Source organism: Apis florea, unplaced genomic scaffold, assembly GCF_048593485.1.
Source record: "Apis florea isolate Af1SG1 unplaced genomic scaffold, ASM4859348v1 contig_2272_pilon, whole genome shotgun sequence".
NCBI classification, from domain to species: Eukaryota; Metazoa; Arthropoda; class Insecta; order Hymenoptera; family Apidae; genus Apis; species Apis florea.
This window is the reverse complement of record NW_028256549.1, coordinates 7,755,204-7,773,204: the sequence shown is the minus strand read 5'-3', so window position 1 is coordinate 7,773,204 and position 18,001 is coordinate 7,755,204. Positions and strand designations below refer to the sequence as shown.

General features: G+C 23.9%; 2 protein-coding genes across 6 annotated transcripts in view; one reads left to right on the top strand and one right to left on the bottom strand.

Moving 5' to 3' along the window:
• The window catches only part of LOC100866935 (BRISC complex subunit FAM175B), a 61,850-nt gene that overhangs the window by 16,800 nt on the left and 27,049 nt on the right, over positions 1-18,001 (top strand). The window contains exon 2 of the mRNA XM_086902828.1: positions 12,401-12,527. The gene's annotated coding sequence lies outside the window, so the exon portion shown is untranslated. The remainder of the gene's footprint in view (positions 1-12,400; positions 12,528-18,001) is intronic.
• Hex-A (Hexokinase A) overlaps positions 1-18,001 on the bottom strand; it is a 45,744-nt gene that overhangs the window by 5,416 nt on the left and 22,327 nt on the right. For 4 of the 5 annotated variants that reach the window (XM_086902825.1, XM_086902824.1, XM_086902823.1 and 1 more), the window contains one exon: positions 269-431. In XM_086902825.1, the coding sequence (XP_086758951.1) occupies positions 269-431 (163 nt within the window). Of the gene's footprint in view, positions 1-268; positions 432-9,026; positions 9,393-18,001 lie in introns of those variants that run through there. The other variant, XM_031918021.2, reaches the window with a different exon arrangement.

Genomic DNA, 18,001 nt, shown 5'->3' with positions numbered 1-18,001 from the left:
TCCTCTATAAAAGTTATAAATCAACAAGAATCATAATTCAATACAATCAATAATTGAAAAATAACTCTTATCACTTTAATAGAACTAAAATGAAAAACTGTATATATTGTATTATGCAATGATACGAACGAAATAACTTCGATAAAACTTAATAAAACTTCTTTCGTTAAGCAAACAACATTTCATCAACTCTTCTCGTTTCAACTCAATCATTCCTTTCTACAATCGATTCTAATATCGATTATATGAATTCTACGTGTTCTCTTACCTGTGCCTTGGGGAAGATCTTGAACGTAGGTGGGGAAGCATTTCGTAGTCGCAGTTGCATGCGTATCCTTAGCTAGACCTTTATGTAATTGGTCGTTCAATGTATCCATAAGCTGTCGAAGTTTCTCATCTGGGAGGATCAGGTCTTTACAAATATCTCTAATCTGTAAAAATGGAAATAGTAACGGATTATCGATTTGAGTATAGTAGTCATACTATTTACGAATTGACCTTCAGTAAGATTTCTATGTACATGCATGCGTGTGCATCGATAGTGCAGCTGCATATTGCATAACTCGATATTATATATTTATTATATTTGTCATATATTCAACTAGATCTATCTTTCTTTAAATTTCGATCCTTTTTCGTGACATTCGAATATCAATAACTCGTGCAACATTATTATTTACTATTATATAAAACTATGTTTATTATTTAAATTTTCTTTTTCTATATCCAGAATGTTAATATCTAATACATAGAATGAGAGTTCTATCTTCGTCACTCTGTTTCTCCAGAATAAGTCTTAATATTTTTTTTTTTTTTTTTTTTTTTTAGCCTCTAGAATTGATTTTTTAAAGATACTTAAAGTATATATATTAACATTTTTTTTCTTATCTATACGTTACGTATGAGTATAGATAAAAAAAATTTAATATAGTTTTGTTATCGCAAAACATTTTCTATAAATTATTTAACAATAACATTTGAAAATATAATAATATTTTTATTTTGAAATAAATATTAAAAATTAATTGTTTGATTTACAAATTGGGAACCATCACTAAGTTAAAATATATAATTAGTATTTTTTTTTTAATCAAATTAAAGAAAATAAATTATATTAATATAATTTGATTTTATTAAATTTATTCTTATATGGAAAATTATAGATTAAAAGAAAAACATGCGATAATTATTATTAAAATATTAAATTTCATCTTTCCATCATGTTTTATATATTTTTCTCTTATATCGTTTCTATCATGCCTATCTAGAAGATTAAATATAGATCGAGATAGATTCTATATATATCATATTCAAAATCTAAAATTAGATTTTATTGTCCAATCACGAAATTAACGTATTAATTAATTTTATTTAATATTATATTGTAAATTTATTTATTAATATATATTATCTATACCAATATTAAATAAATTCATCTCATAAAATATTACGATCGAAAATTAATTATTGTTTTGTCACTATCTTCTTTGATTCGTGAAATTAATATTTTAATATCGTTGTTTTAATATAAATCGAGACTCGAAATACGAATTTGTGCACACTGCAAAGTAGATTTCATCGTACGAATACATTTTGAGGGATAATTGTCCATTCTCGACCGACCGAATCAAAGGAATGCACGTGGAGTTTCCTGTACACTTCTACTCCGCTTCACGTGCACAGATGCGCGCGCATGCAAAGAAAATCGGGCGGTCAAACCGGAACAATAGTCGAGGACAATTATGAAGAGAGTGGCGAGTTATCGACAATGAAAAGAGATATGATGATATGATGATATTTAATTTATTAATTATAATCTATCTATTGTTGAAATATTTAAACATTAAAAAAATACATTTAACCGAGAGATAAATTAATTATGATTAAAACGCGGGAAATTTAAATATGCAAATATATATAAATTATATTTAATACATATATAAAATACGTTAGGCAAAATATTTGATAACGAAACGTTGTTTAGTAATATTTATGAAAATGTAAGCTTAAATAAATACAGTTTAATCTATTGAAGTTTATAATATTGAGAATTGGAAATTTTTTAAAAATTATTATAATTATCTAAATTTTAACATGTTCTTCGTTGAACTTATTTAAATGTATATTTGGATTTTATTAACTTTTGAACTTAAAAAAACTATTGTTGATCTATATTATTTAATATATAAACTTGAATATCGACTTAATAGGTTTCTATTGAAGAACATTTAAACATCAAAGGATCTGTTAAAGAAAGAAACGATTTACATTGAAGTACTATCAATGAAAAGATGATGAAATGATTTTTTAAAGCTTTCTGACAATTTCTTCGGATCATTTCTTTCTTTCTTCGTTGAAAATCTTTAAATATTATATATTTAAATTTTACTTTAAAATGATGAACTTATATATTAATTTAAATTTCTATTTATATTTAAAAAACTATAATCAATTGGAGAATTTTATATAAAAGTTTAGAAAATATTTAATCTGTCAATCTAAATGATCTTAAATCAATTTGAAATAATCTTAAAATGAAAAAACTGGTTTATAAATTGACCTTCGTGAAATGAATTTACGTCTACATGCTTTTGTGTTCCCTTTCACTTTCTTTAATCTCCCAAAGAATTTTTCAATCCAATATAATATAATATACAAACATTTATTAATTTAAAAAAAAAATCACAGAATCAATCATCTATAGAAAAAAAATTTGGTTTTTCTTATTATTACATGTTATATAAAATCAATAATCTATATATATATAATTTAAACATTATATATAAATTTTAGTTAGAAATTTAAATGTAGGTCGAAAGATATACGCGGTTATATTTTTTCTTCTTTTCTCATTCCTACTCTTTATCGATCAATTCTGTCCTTTGATACATATAGCTTCGCACAAAGCTCGAGCTTTGAATTTCAAAAATAGGTCAGAAATTCGTATTGTCGTATCCAATAGCAAAAAAACAATAATTCTATCGCGCTATTCATATTTTAAAACTTTTTTTCTAATTTCAATATTTTTGAAAAAAATATTATTTCATAATGAATAAAAAAATTTTAACAAAAATTCGTATTTCAGATTTAAAAAATTAATAATAACAATTAAAAAAAATAACATTAACGATTATTATATTTGTTGTTTTTATTAATTAAATTCGTATCTTAAAATAAAAAAATTTCTTATTTAATATAAATAAATAATAAAACGATAGGACTATATTTTTATATTTTTATTGTAATTTATTATTTTTTTATTGTATATTTCGAGAAATTTCGTTATTGAAAAATTTTAAATTACATTGTTTATTTTTCCAAAAAATTCGAATTTTTAAACATCTATAAAGAAAGGGAAATGGACAAATATTTTAATTACAATAAACATTATAATAGACACGTTGTATTAAATATATTTTTTTTGTCACTTCGAATATTAGCCACAATCTTTATAGAGCTCTTATTTTTTTAAAAATTACAATACTATTTTTTGCAATTAAAAATTTTTAATATCTATAATTTTTGGCATTCCTGTATATATTTTTTTCTTTGTGAAAAGTGTTCTTTTTTTTTTATTATTATTATTTTGATAAAAAAAAAAAACATTATGAAATTTATATCAAACTTTTAACGAAATGAAACGTTACCGCATTAATCTATAACATAAAATTTATTTCTGTATATTAAAAACTTTCATATAGTAATATTAAAAACTTTTTATATAGTAAACATATTCCTCGAAAGTCTCGAAACGTAAAAAGTTAATTATACAATGTTAATTATAACATTTATATATTATTATTATTATATAAGTATAACATTTATATGTAATAGCTTATAGTTAAAATAATTATTTGTTATAAATGTAATTGATTTAATAATTACTTTCAGAAATGTAAATAATTTAATTTTGAAACAGTTATTTCAATATTTAGTTTGTAAATAAATTTCTATATGTTTCTAATTTTGTCTTATTGTATGTAGATTTTTTTTTTTTTTAATAATGCAAATAGTTTGTAATTTCAAAATAATTCTCAGTGCATTATCTTTCGACATAAAATGATTATATTTTAGATAAAAATAATATAATTAAATTTGTAAAATAAAGAATTAATAACGTGTTTCTTAATTTTTTAAAATAAAAAATTTAATTTTAAAAATAATATTTAATTTAAAATATAATTTTGTAATTCAATTTGTAATAAATTTATGATTAATATGCACGGAATAAAAATCTATTGAATTTTATTTTATTTCGTTCACGTATAAATTAGGATTTATCTTTATAAAGAATCAATGATAGAAAAAAAAATTATATTTTTCTAATTTTTCTTGTATAATAATACATGTAAAACTTTCAAGACAATTATAAAATTAAGCGATTAATTAAAGCTTTATTTACTACTACTGCTAATTAACATCATTTTTCTTATTTTAATTAAGAATTAATTTGGGTTTCTTACGATAATTCAAAATATAGAAAAGTAAGAAGCAAAAACTACCAAACGATATATCGTACAAATTGCTGTTACGATATCTAACTCTATTATAACTGATATGATAAGAGTTTTTTATTAACTCTGACAAATTTTTCTTTATGATTTCTTTTTTGTAACAATTTAATTTTTAGCAGTAATATTTGATATCATTTTTTAAAATGATAATTTAAAAATTTTAATATATTAAAATATTTATGTACGAAAATTATAACATTTTTAGATATTATCAACAGAATATTTATATTCACGAAACGGTTTTAAATAAAATAGAGAAAATTAATAGATTAATTATATTTTCATTTAGATAATTTCAATATTTTATTTTTGTATTTTATTCATTTATTTATTAATATATATAATTCAAATTTCAAAATATATTATATTTGTTTTATTACTGGATTCAATTTTTATCTTATAAAAATATTTATAATATTAAATTTAAATTTAATATTAAATTTAATGTAAAAAAAAATTTTTTTTTTTACATTAAAATTTAAACAAAATTTAAATAATATTAAATTATAAAATATCTTACATTCTTTATTTTTCAACATTATGAGTCAACACGTAATATCATTTTATAAACTTAATTATTAATTATTAATTTAGCTATAAAGAGTAAAAAATAAAAAAAAAATGAAAAAATTCAATATAAATGCAATTCATATTTTAATATTATATATTTTTTAATTCATAATTTGATTGTAAGATTTATTAAAAAATTGTAAATATTTCAAATTTCAATTTAAATTTTGATTTCATTTCCAAATCGCAAAGTGAATTATTTATATTTTAATTTTGTTTTATTTTTTCGTATTTTTTAAACACAATGTTAAAGAACTAACTCTTCAGCTATTCGTCCGTAAAAAATTGTTATTAATTTTCTTAAATTAATCATATAGATATCAATTAATATTTTCTCTTCAATATTTCTAATAGAAAAGATTCCTAAAAGAGAACAAAATTCTAATCAGCCTTTCTTTCTTAAATTCATTTTATTCTTACGAAATAAAAATTCAAACTTATAGAATACATAATAATTTCTATAGAAAAATTATTATTCAAAAATACCAAATAATCCCTAATTATTATTGTTATTATTTTTCCTTTTTTTTTTTTTCATAAAAAAATTAAATATTTCCGAACACGATCGACTTCGATATCTCTAACCTGAACGTTAATGTCGAAATTTTTATCGACTTTCATCGATTTCCATCTTGCTCCCTCTATTGGTGATAAAAAGCAAACAGAACAAAAGAAGCATCGAACGATTTGGGTCATGACACATTGGCACAGAGTTCGTGATCGATAATTGCGCTGTAAACAGTTCGCACGTGAGAGTTTTCGAGCGAAATCGGCCGCATGCGGACGCACTCTTTCGACTCCGAACAGCCTTGACAATTTTGCGTCAATGTAGAATATCGGGGTTATTAAAGCGGTTTTCGTGATTCGTTGTTTAATGCATCGCAACTGCACGTTCATCTCTCTATATTATCGCTTCACAAATCTTTCACGAACAATCGAATATGAAACAAATGTCTTTGGATCTTTAGGTTAGATATGTATAGAGGGCGTCTTGTTAACGAATTAAGTTAATTCTTCTTAAGGATAGAATGAGAAATTTAAATTATTTTTTAATGTACAATGAAAAAAAGACGTACAAAAGGCAATTTAATTAATTTTTCAAATTGCTATAAAGCAAAGGTTTAAAAGTTTTAACTTTTTTTTTTTTAAGCACATTTTTAAACGTTCATTAGATTTTATATTATCAATTATAATATATTTTTTTGCTTAAATTTTTTGTTATTTTAAAATCAATATATGAAATGATTAAGATTTCTTATAAAATGATAATTTCTTTTAATATATGATATTTCAAAAATTTTATATAATAAAAAACAGAAAGTTTTTCAAAAATAATCTATTTTTAAAAATCAATATTTTTAAACAAAAATTTTTAAGTAGTTTACAGCATTTCACAACATTTATAAAAGTTATATATTTATTTTTAAAAAAATTTTTTTAAAAATAAACATTTTCAGTATTTTTAGATAAGATATATAATATTTATTTAATATTTTGTTATATTTTCTTATCATTTATGAAAAAAATAATCAATATAAATGTATACCATAACGGATAAATATTAGAAATTTGAAGATATTTATTTTTTTCGGTTCGCGCTATATATATATTCTGAAAAGTCAATAGAACTTAAAACAAAAATTAATAAAATATACATATAATAACTTCTACATTATATATCGAAAGAGTTATTTTTTCAATAATATTTAAACCAAAATTTTTATAATTATTACTTCATTAAAAATTCATGTAATTAATGATATAATTAAATTAATAATTCCTAATAAAAATGGAATCATATTTCACATTTTCACATATATGTAAGATTAGATCAATAAATCAATATTTTATTAAATACTCTATAAATATGAAGAAGATTGGAAATTTACATTTCCATTTTAACTCTGAAATTCATATTAAATATTTAAATTTCAACAATAATAGTTATCAATTAATATATAAAGGATGATTAATAATCTACTTATAAACTCTAATGAAATTTCAAAAACATCTATCAATTCTTTAAATACACGAAATATAGTTTGTCCCTTGTTCGAAACTCCCGCCAATTTCCCTCTTTTTCGTAGATATGACATTGATCTAGTAACGACGTCATCGACACACCCGCTTGCCAACCAATAGGACTTTATGAATGAATAGTATAATGCATGTACTGTACACAGGCCACATGCACGCTATAGGAAGAATGTCCAAAGGCCAATGCACAGTGATTCGTATAAGTACACGTGGTGAAATGCCACCAGTAGTCGAACTGATGACTTTTTATATATTCTACGTTTATCCAATATATTCTCGTATGCAAATCCACGCACAATGAGACATTGAAATTGCTTCCTCCGCGAAATAAGCATTATCGATCCGCTTATTGAGATTTAATCGATTCTCATTCACAAAGTAATGATAATTATATTTATATAGCGAAGGAATGCAATATAGTGAACAACTACATTTTAAATGTTTTCACGAAAATGCACAGTGTTTAAAAACGCATATATAGCAGAAATGAATTTATTCTACTTTTCGTTTTACTTCGCGCAAATTAACTCCATTTTTATTTACTATTTCTGGCAAAGTATCGCACACGTTGCATAGTCGGAGTGTCAAGGCCGGCAGGCAAAGCGGATGAAAACATTTCTCCAAAGTACAATGACCCCTTTTGCAATCACGAATGCTTGTATTATTACTGGACATAGCTTTCGAAAATACTTTCAGTTACGATTTGCTTTTCCGTAATACAGGAAATCACCGTTTGGTTATCGAACAAAACCGTTGCGTTATGTGTATCAATGCAACACGTTGCATAGTACATAACTTCGATTATCGAATATTATTTCACATAAAATATATTAAAATTCTACGGTTTGTAATTTTTCAAAAAAAAAAAAATTTCCTATTTATAATTTATTTGTCAAATTGAATTATATGCTCTTAAACAAGTCACGTGCTATTAAATTATTAAAATTTACTGCGTAAAATTATAATTTGTGTGAGAAACGAAAATTAATTTATTATTGATTGCATTTCGAAAAAGTTCGAACTTTTTTATCCTCGTTTATTATTAAGCCATAAAATATTTAACGCGTTATCTTATACATAAGTACGTGGCACACGTATTAAGAATACATGTATAAAATCGCGTATGTTTATCGATCCTGAATATACATTCGTGGGTAACATCGCGCGTGCTACTTTCCCTTTTTTCCAATGATTATTTCAATCGATAAGAATACGAGTTCTAAATTCGTTTCTAAGACACTCTATGAAAATGATATTCGGTAATAGCCAGCGGTTGTAAACTTCTCGACTCAAACTCGTTTTCACACCCGTGACAGTCGGTGTTGTCGACTGAGCAGACGCCTCACAAAATGTTTCACAAATATCTCATGATTCGTGAAAATTATTTTACTTATCGGCTGATACGATTGAAAACATTTTTTTCTTTTTTTTATCACTCACACGTTCCTTTAATTATATAGATTTTAATTATACAGATATCATAATATTTTATGCAATTAAGCATGTGTAATAATTAACTGCCTTTACGATGAATAGATTCATAGCTTCACACATTTGTAAAACACACATTACACGTTACGTGCAAATTGACGTAGAAATATTCCTATTCGTAATTTGCTCTCATGGAACGAAGTTCAAACGAACGATGACATGCCACATATGAAGAAATAAGCTCGAAAAAAAAGATAGAATTCCTTTTTCTTAAATAAATTCTGTTACACAATTCTTTTTTTTTTTTTTTTTTTTTTCCCTTTTCTTTTTTTCATTTTTCATACAAAACACAAATTCACAGCGAAAAAAGGACAAACATATTAACGAAATTCCATCGATCGACACGAAAACTGACTGTGTCTTTCGTTACACGAGCCATACTATACTTCGTGAACGATCTTCATGTTGGCTCACCTCCTGTTTAATCATGTCACTGGAGGATAACGACGTTTTCATTGCCCTCCCCTTGTTGTACCCCGAACTATGATCCTCTAGAAGCTTCGTGTTTAAGGCTTTTTCGGTACACGGTCCAGGGAGAAAGTAAGATAGAAAAAGAGCACAATACGATTCGAGGAATTGTTACGAGAATCCGGTTCTCTCTACGCAACACGTTCCGTTGTGAATTCGAACACACGAGTTCTCGTGCACGCGCGTGACAGTAACTACGTTTTCGTTCAGATAGCCACGTACGATTTGTCGTTCACAAGTGTGCCTCACGAGTTTTATATCGCGACTACTAGCACGAAGGCGCCTGTTTCACGCGCGTACCTATACTTCCATGGACGAACGTGATAGTCCTAGTGGTGGGAAGAAAAGAGGCCATGAAGGAGACGGACAGGCCAGTGATGGATACTACAGGATTCGTAATACCGATCGAGAAAATTTTTCGCTAATATTTTAAATCATATTTATTAAATCTATTTTTTTTTTTTTTTAAGAATACACGAATCTTATAAATTACAAAAAATTTAAATATGAGAATTACAGGAAGAATAATTCACTGATTATAGCATTAATTGATTTCTTTTTGATAATTTGAAAATTATGTTCGTATCTTTGGTTTATTATTTTATTAAAAATTCCTTGAAAAATATTTTAGATATTGTTTTAAAGATTCTTTTAACGTCAAAATATGATAATATTTGATCGAAAATTTGAATATTTAATCGTATGATCTGTTTGAACAGTTGTCGATAATTCGTTTTCATTGTTCACGCATTTATTTATCATTCAAGTGAAAGAAACTTCAATAATAAAATATAATAAAAAGTAGAATTTAATAATAATCGATTTTCTTCGTAAATAAATTTAATTTAAATTAATTAAGGAACTAGATAAGAAATCTTTGATATGAAAAAAAAAATATTTGAAAAAATTAATTAAATTTTTTTTTCACAATAATGTAACTATTTAATTGGTCACACAAGAATATTTCTTTTGTCGTTTAAAAAAATTTTTAGACTCGATAAAAAATTAATATCGATAATGTATCTCGCTTCAATTAATTTTCATGATTTGTATCTGTACATATCTGATAAGATTCAAGTCAATTTGAAAATGTATACGTTCCAATTGGATGATTATAGTTTATATTAGCTATCATTATATACAAATTTAAAAAATTTGTATATATCCTTAAATATTTCCCACAAGAAGTAAAAGTATAAATATATTTTATATACATTCTCTGTCATTTTTCCTCGTGTCATTCACGAAATTCGATGATAACGAGTCACATAATAAACTCAAATATATGATAAATCAATAATATATGAGCTTTTCAATTTAAAAATTGTATTAATTCTTGCTTGTTACGGATTCTACGATGCGTGATACGGCACTGCATAGTAACCGCGTTGGTGGGATAGATGACTAGTGGAAGGGGCAAAAGAGGGGTGATTCCCCGCATTCGCTCCGTTATTATCCGAAACGCTATCGGTGAATGTGCCGTGTACGAGATGGAGGCTCGTCCTCTCAAGGGCAGAAAGGTCACGCGATTCCGCGCCTACAATTTCGATGGAACGATTGCATCACTCAAGGCGCTTCCGTTACATTGTTGCGTTAAAATTTATATCGAATTTATATCGTCGATAATTAATTAATATTAATTATTATCCTGAAAAGTAATCTTGTTATAATTTATATCGATCGATAATTGATTTCAACCGTTAGTTCTATTTATTTTTACATGTTATATCGTAATGATGAAATAGTTAGGATTTTAGGCTTATAAAATTCTAGGAATCATTTTATCATTTTTGCACTTTCAATTTAATAATTCCACTTTGATAAATAATTGGTTATTTTATTGCCAATATTTAAAAGATTTGTGATAAAATCGAAATAATATATATATTATTGATTGATTGTTTTTTGCAACTTGAAGTTACAATTGTGACAACTTTCATACAATATTTATTTTACATTTTTTATTCTTTAATCTAGATCACGTATGTTGTAGTTAACAGAGTTATAAAATGATTAATTGAGCGATAAATATCATTTATATACTCCATTATATACAAGCAGACAAACACCACTTGTTTAAGAATCGAGAGTTAAACTATTTAAACCGTGCTTAGTGATACTTTAGGATAATAAAGATATCCAGCTCTTATATAAAGTTTAAAAATGTTCAATTTCTTATTTTATCAAAAAAAAAAAAAAAAAAAAAAAAAAAGTCACACATTGAGAAAATCGATAGTGATATAAATTGATACAAGGATATGCCGATTTAAACAAATTTCAAGTATATATTCGTAATCGTTACGTTATTTCAGTTCAAGCATCAAGATTATGCGACCATTAACACGTGCAACGTTTCTAAGATATTTATAAAAGAAACTTGAAACGTGACACTTGAATACCTTCGATGATTCAACATTTTTATTATCTACTACTATATAAGTAATATTGTCCAATTGTCCGTTCAATTTCATTCAATAACTTTTACACAATAAAGATTAAATATTGTAACATATCTTTCCTTTTTGAGATCGAAACAATTCCTCACTTTATTCAATAATTGTTTTACAACGTCCATCGTGCTCATTCTTTTTCTTCGCGGTAATATTATACAGCTTAACAAACAAAGACGCAATTCGCTCGATTAATCTTTCAGTCAATTTGTGTATTATTACACTGATATCATATGGCTCGCAACAAATATCATGCCACTCTTCTATTGCGTATATTGATTTCAATTCTAAACAATGCCTTTGCGTTACATTTATCGCCAAAGAATTTATCGTTTCTAACAATCGCGTGATATATTATTACTTCCATCCATGTTGTATGTTCCACACAAATGTATATAAGAATGTGTTTACAAAATACATGTACATATTTTATTTCATTTTATTAGGTGTGACAAATTCTTTCTGCGCCGTGAGCTCACAAAAGCTTCATTGCTAATTAGCTACTCCCCTACTATACTCCACTCGCTTAATAATCTTGATGTATTAATAAATACAGCGAACAGATGCATCAGGATTAGTTTTAAAGTTTTGAATATTTTAATTTTCAGAGAGAAAATATTATATATGGTATATACTTTTACATAACTTTGCATAAAAGATATAATGGTATGTTCCAATAATAAACATGTGTTAAGATTGTGTTGTGTCTATTAATGAGATAGCTAACAGTTGGAAAGTGTCGGTATTATCGCATTTTTAGTGCGTTTAGTACGTGGCAAGAGTGAGAAACGATAAGTCCGAGTGAAATAAAAAAAGACATCGACATTCGTTGGTTCTCTACGATGTGTAAGAGATTCCATTCGCTTGAAGTGGTTTCAGGAAATAGTGGGGATGACTCTGCGTATATCGAGGCAAAAAGGTGTCTACTATTCAAGCACAATTGTAGAGGGGACAAGTTCTATATTCTACGTCTAGAGTTACACAACTAAAGAAAAAGGTAAGTATTTGTAAATCGCCAGATTTGTTATCAATTCGATATTTTAATAATTTTTTGAAGTTTCTTTTAAAAACAAATATTTTTGTAGATAAACTGAATTAAATTTTATAAACATTTATATTCAAATATTTGAGTTACAATTACAAATAATTACAGTTATGCTATACTTTTATAATCATCGTTAAATATATTTTTATTCATTACGAGCGTAATCAATTATACAAAAGAAAGTAAAATATAGATAAATGTTTATTTACATATTTATTATACATATTGATAAAAAATTTATCAAATATATTTAATAAATTTAATAATAAAAAATTTTTAAAAAATCGATATTTTCAAAATTGTATGTATCGGTCAATGATATTAACTGAAATGGAAATAATTGAAAATTATTTGCGATGAGTTGATTAATTCCTTTGAGTCACGATTATCAACAAGTTTCTTGACGTAGATGCATGAGAATTTGATGTTAATTATTAGATTAAAGTGGTATTTTTTTTTATTAGAAAAAAATGCCTTTAAAATAGAATTTTTCTTGATCTTATTATACTACATAAAATGTACATATGGCATTTTTTCTTTTAGTTTAAATTATAATAACGTAAGAAATTTCCTTTTTTCGAATTTATTTATTTATTTTTTCTTTTTTTTTCTTTTTTTTTTGATGAAATTATATTTCTATATGAAATTATATTTTGATGATTATTTTTATCGTTTTTTCATGAGAACTCAATGAATTGTTATCAAATTTTTTTTATTTGTTAACTTATATCAAATATTTTTCATTCTCAAATATATCGAAATAAATTAAGAAAAAAATTTCATGTGAACTTCAATGAACTTTAAACTTCAACTTTTCTATGGATAACTGGATGACGAAATTCGTATTGATTTGTACTTTGAGTAAGATGTGCAACTGAAAATGAATTTCGTCAGACGAAATTATTCTAGAATCAATCGACAAAAAAACGACATAAATAAGAATAAAATTCATTTGAAATTTTTTCTTTTGTATTATAAATATCTTCTTATTGTAAAATGTTCTATAAATATATAATCGTTGTTTATAAAATATTGGTTTTTAATAATATGTGAATAGAATTTCAATAAAAGTGAAACGCCCTATATTAAAAAGTGTGTAATTCAAATTGTAATAAAAATATTAAAAATTAATTATTCAAAGTAATAATTAAATTCAAATTAATTAATTAATATTACCAATATGTTTATATAACAAAATAAAATTATTATTAATTAATGAATGATTAAAATTATTATTAATGAAAATTTGAAAAATTCTTTTGTAATTAAAATAAACAATAAATACAAAAATAAGATAATTATTCGTAAAAATTTCATACATTATCAATGTATTTCCTATAATTTATCATATTGCTTTCAAATAATCGGGTTAAATCATTAATTAAAATCGATGCATAATGGAAATTCGCTTATAGATAAGATATTTTGAATCAATCACTCAAAGTCAAGATTGTTCATCGATTAGATTAAAATTGTTTTCATTTCTAAATTTATTTTTATATGTTAATTTTTATCTATTACATATCTCGAACAAGAAGCAACAAAAATTCTTACAAAATTGCCCTTAAATTCTTTCCTTAATACAAACTATTCAAAGCTATTCAAAATGAAGTTTTTGTTCTATTATCAAAAAAAAGTTGATTTCTTTAGAAGATTTCTTTCAAGATATTCGCTTTTTAAGAGAAGGCATAAAGACATTTATGTTTTTTTAAAAATAGTTTTTCATTTAAAAATGACTCTTTAGATTCTTCGAATTTTCGTTTCAATGAAAATAATTTGCTGTTCGAATTAATAATCATACTGTAGAGTGCTTCTAAAAATAATCCTAATGAAACATGATTGCGTGATATCGATAAACAACATGAGACAAGAAAATAAAAAAGAAATTATTTTGAAAAATTCTATATTATCATTAAAATTGAAATCTTGATTAAAATCTGAATTTCTTATCAAAGTTATTTACAAAAACAAATACTGATAAATAAATAAAATTTTGGCCATTGTAATAATTTAAATGAAGAGAAATGTCAAATGATTATGGGGATTAATTAAAAGATAAAGTGATTGATGTTTTGTTTGAATTTTCGCAGATAGATTTTTAGAATAATTTGCTTTAATTCGTTTAAGATAAGAAAAAGGGAATTTTAAGTTTCAATGTGTTTTAAAATAGAAAGTTTTAGGGCAGGATATTTTGGGATTATAATTTAGGAAACTCTAGTGCATAGTATTTATTAGGTTGTTGTGCAATAAATTTATGTAATGCGTTATTTCTAAATCTACTTAATAGTGATTTCTAATTATATTTATATATTTTTTAAGAAATTATATTTTAAATCATAAGATAATAATCTAATTCGATAATATATATTTTATTCAAAAAGTACAATTTATTATTTTCTTTAATAATAGTTTAATGATATTTTTAAAACAGTTAATTTTTATTATGTATTATATATTAAAGAAAAGAAAAACATTCAATTTTAATAGAGATCAATATTTTATTATTGTATTTTTCTTTAGCAAATAATTTTAATTTTGCAGAAACATTAAGAGATTTTAACATAAAAAAAATTGCAATTAATATTTAAATAAATTTTGCTTCGTAAAAATTTTTATTTTATAATAATAAAAATAAATTTATATTATTATATAATCCAATGAAAATAACACGATGTTTTTAATATTACAATTTTATTAAATTCAAAAATATAGATAATAACAAGAGATAAGAGTTAATTTTAATCGAAGTAAAATTTCATTCCAATAAATCATTCTCGTATTGATATGTATAAATATGTCTTGATGGATTCCATTAAATTATTATGCTATTTTACAAAAAAATAATTTATATCATTTGATATTATCGTTTTCGATTTTATTAAGCTTTCTCCATCATTATAAACAGTTGAACTTATTATATATTATATATTTATCATGAATTGTTATAAAATGTGCTTCATAAAAATATACAAATATGTAATTTTTTAACAAATATTAAAATTTCTTTTTTTTTTTTTTTTTAGTTTATATTATATAACAACGTGTGAAATAATCAATTTCATATAACATTGTTAATAATTGAAATAATTGAATAAGATATATAATTCAAAAAAACAATTTCAATTCAAGAAAATTCTGGCAAACTGTAAAAACATTATACTTCATTAAAATAATACCAAACTGGAAATTCCTGGCAATAACTCAAAATAATCTTTCTGAAGTGAATTGGAATGTTAATGCATTTTACTTCACATATTTCTCTCATATCATTGTTTTTTTCTTTTCAAAATAGTTGGGAATTCCAATCGCCAGATATTTTGAAAAATTATTTCTGCATAATATTTGAACAAAAATCGACTATTTTTTATGGTAAAGGAATAGCTGTCACAAAGATAAGAAAAGATCATTAAAATAACGATTACCTAACCGATTAAATAAATTACTCTTTACTTTATAAAATAACGCCATATAATAAAATTCATCAGAATTTTCTATCCACCTACTTATATAATTAAAACATCAACGCAATTCGTAATTGATCGAAAAAACGTTCAATCGAAAATCAATATAAAAATATCATATGCTCACGTTGCATCAAGTTTTCGCGGTTTTGTTCGTTGTTTGCGTTTGTCGAGCCTTAAACTTCAAGGGATAACTCACAACAGTCAGCTGACTTTATCTTTAATGTCGCCATATGATTGGTCCGTAACGAGGGCTCGTACGGTCGATTCCTCTTAATGACGTCACCGATTTCTTGCAAAGAAATTTTCTCGCAAAAACACGATTTTTTAATCGTCAAAAAAACTTTTTCACTTTTTTGCATTATTTCTATTTTTTTAATTATTATTTATGGCGATTTTTAATTACGGATCGCATTGTTTCGTTAAAGAATTTTAAAGAATTTTAGGTTTGGTTATATATGAAGAGAATTGTGTATGAGAGTATGTATAATAATAATAATTAATAATTTTCTGGAAAAAGAGTTTAGTCTTGGTAATGGGCTAGCTATAATCACATGTATTTATTATTGAAGAAAAAAAGAAAAGGAAGAAAATTTATCAGTATATCATGATATATAATTTTTTTTATATTCTTTCACAAAATTTTTATATTTTTTCACAAAAATGATAAATAATAAAATATTCTTAGTAAAGATAGTAATAAGATAATTCTAATTCGTACGAAAAAATTTGGTGGAGGTAAAGAATGGTCCATGGATGTTATCTCGTTGTTATTCCATTAAATATTTACAAATAGATATAGAAGAATTTAATTCTATCGTGATAAAGAATCGAAAAAGTTCGATAAATCATCATATTTTTTTTAATCAGCAAAGAAAAAATTCTTTTCGCGATAAATAGATTAAAATTAGAGCTTTTATTCGATAATTTCTTATCTGAATGTAATATCAATAAAGATAATTTCGTTAATGCAAATAATAAAATGATGGTATCATCCGCTCTCACACAAAGAACACACCTTTCTTTTAATATTTTAATTCATATCAATTTCAAGTTTTATCAATGAGTAAATATTAAGCAGGGATAGAGTTTTTTTGAAATAGTTTGCTTTTTGCTTCGTTTTATTTAAAAAAAATTTTATGACGCGATAATCATTATATTTATTATTACTTATTATTCATTTAATATTATAAACATATATATATATATATATACAGTAGAACATAAAAAATATATATTGAAGAATAAATTATTCAAAATTTTTATTTTGAATAAATCTTGGATTAGGAATTTTAATTTATAAACTCTAGTAGTTTTTTCATTTTATTTAATATTTTTTCAACTATTCTACTTATTACTATTTATTTATTTAATAATTTTTTAAATTGTCAAAACAATTATTTAGACACTTCAATTTTAAAATTAAAAAATATCTTTTTCTTATAAAAGTTATAATAATTCATTATTTATATATATATATAGATATTTATTTTGCCTGATTGCAACACGATAAATAGTACTAATTTTACAAATAATACTTGTATAGAAATAACAGATTTCCAAGAATCAAACAGCAGAAAACTCGTAGATTTCATCTTCGAAGAAATGTTTCATCATCAGTCACGAAAGAATATGATCGGTCAGCTGAAACGTGCTCTCATACATCTTCGTTTACTCTTTGCATGTATGAGTATTATTGAACTATTTAACAAATTTTTTTTTTTTTTTTTTTTTTTTTCATTATATTCCAAATTCCAATTCTCCATCTATGAATTTAAAAGAATTTTGCATGATTTGCATGACTTAGGTGACTTTTTCATTCACGAATTATATTTTTTTTTATTTTTCTAATGAATAAATTTGCCTTTTAATCTCATATTTTTTTATAAAATTTTGTAATGAAATGAATCAAAATATAATTCCAATAATCGTTATTTATTAAAGTTAAAAAAGAAGATTTTCTTA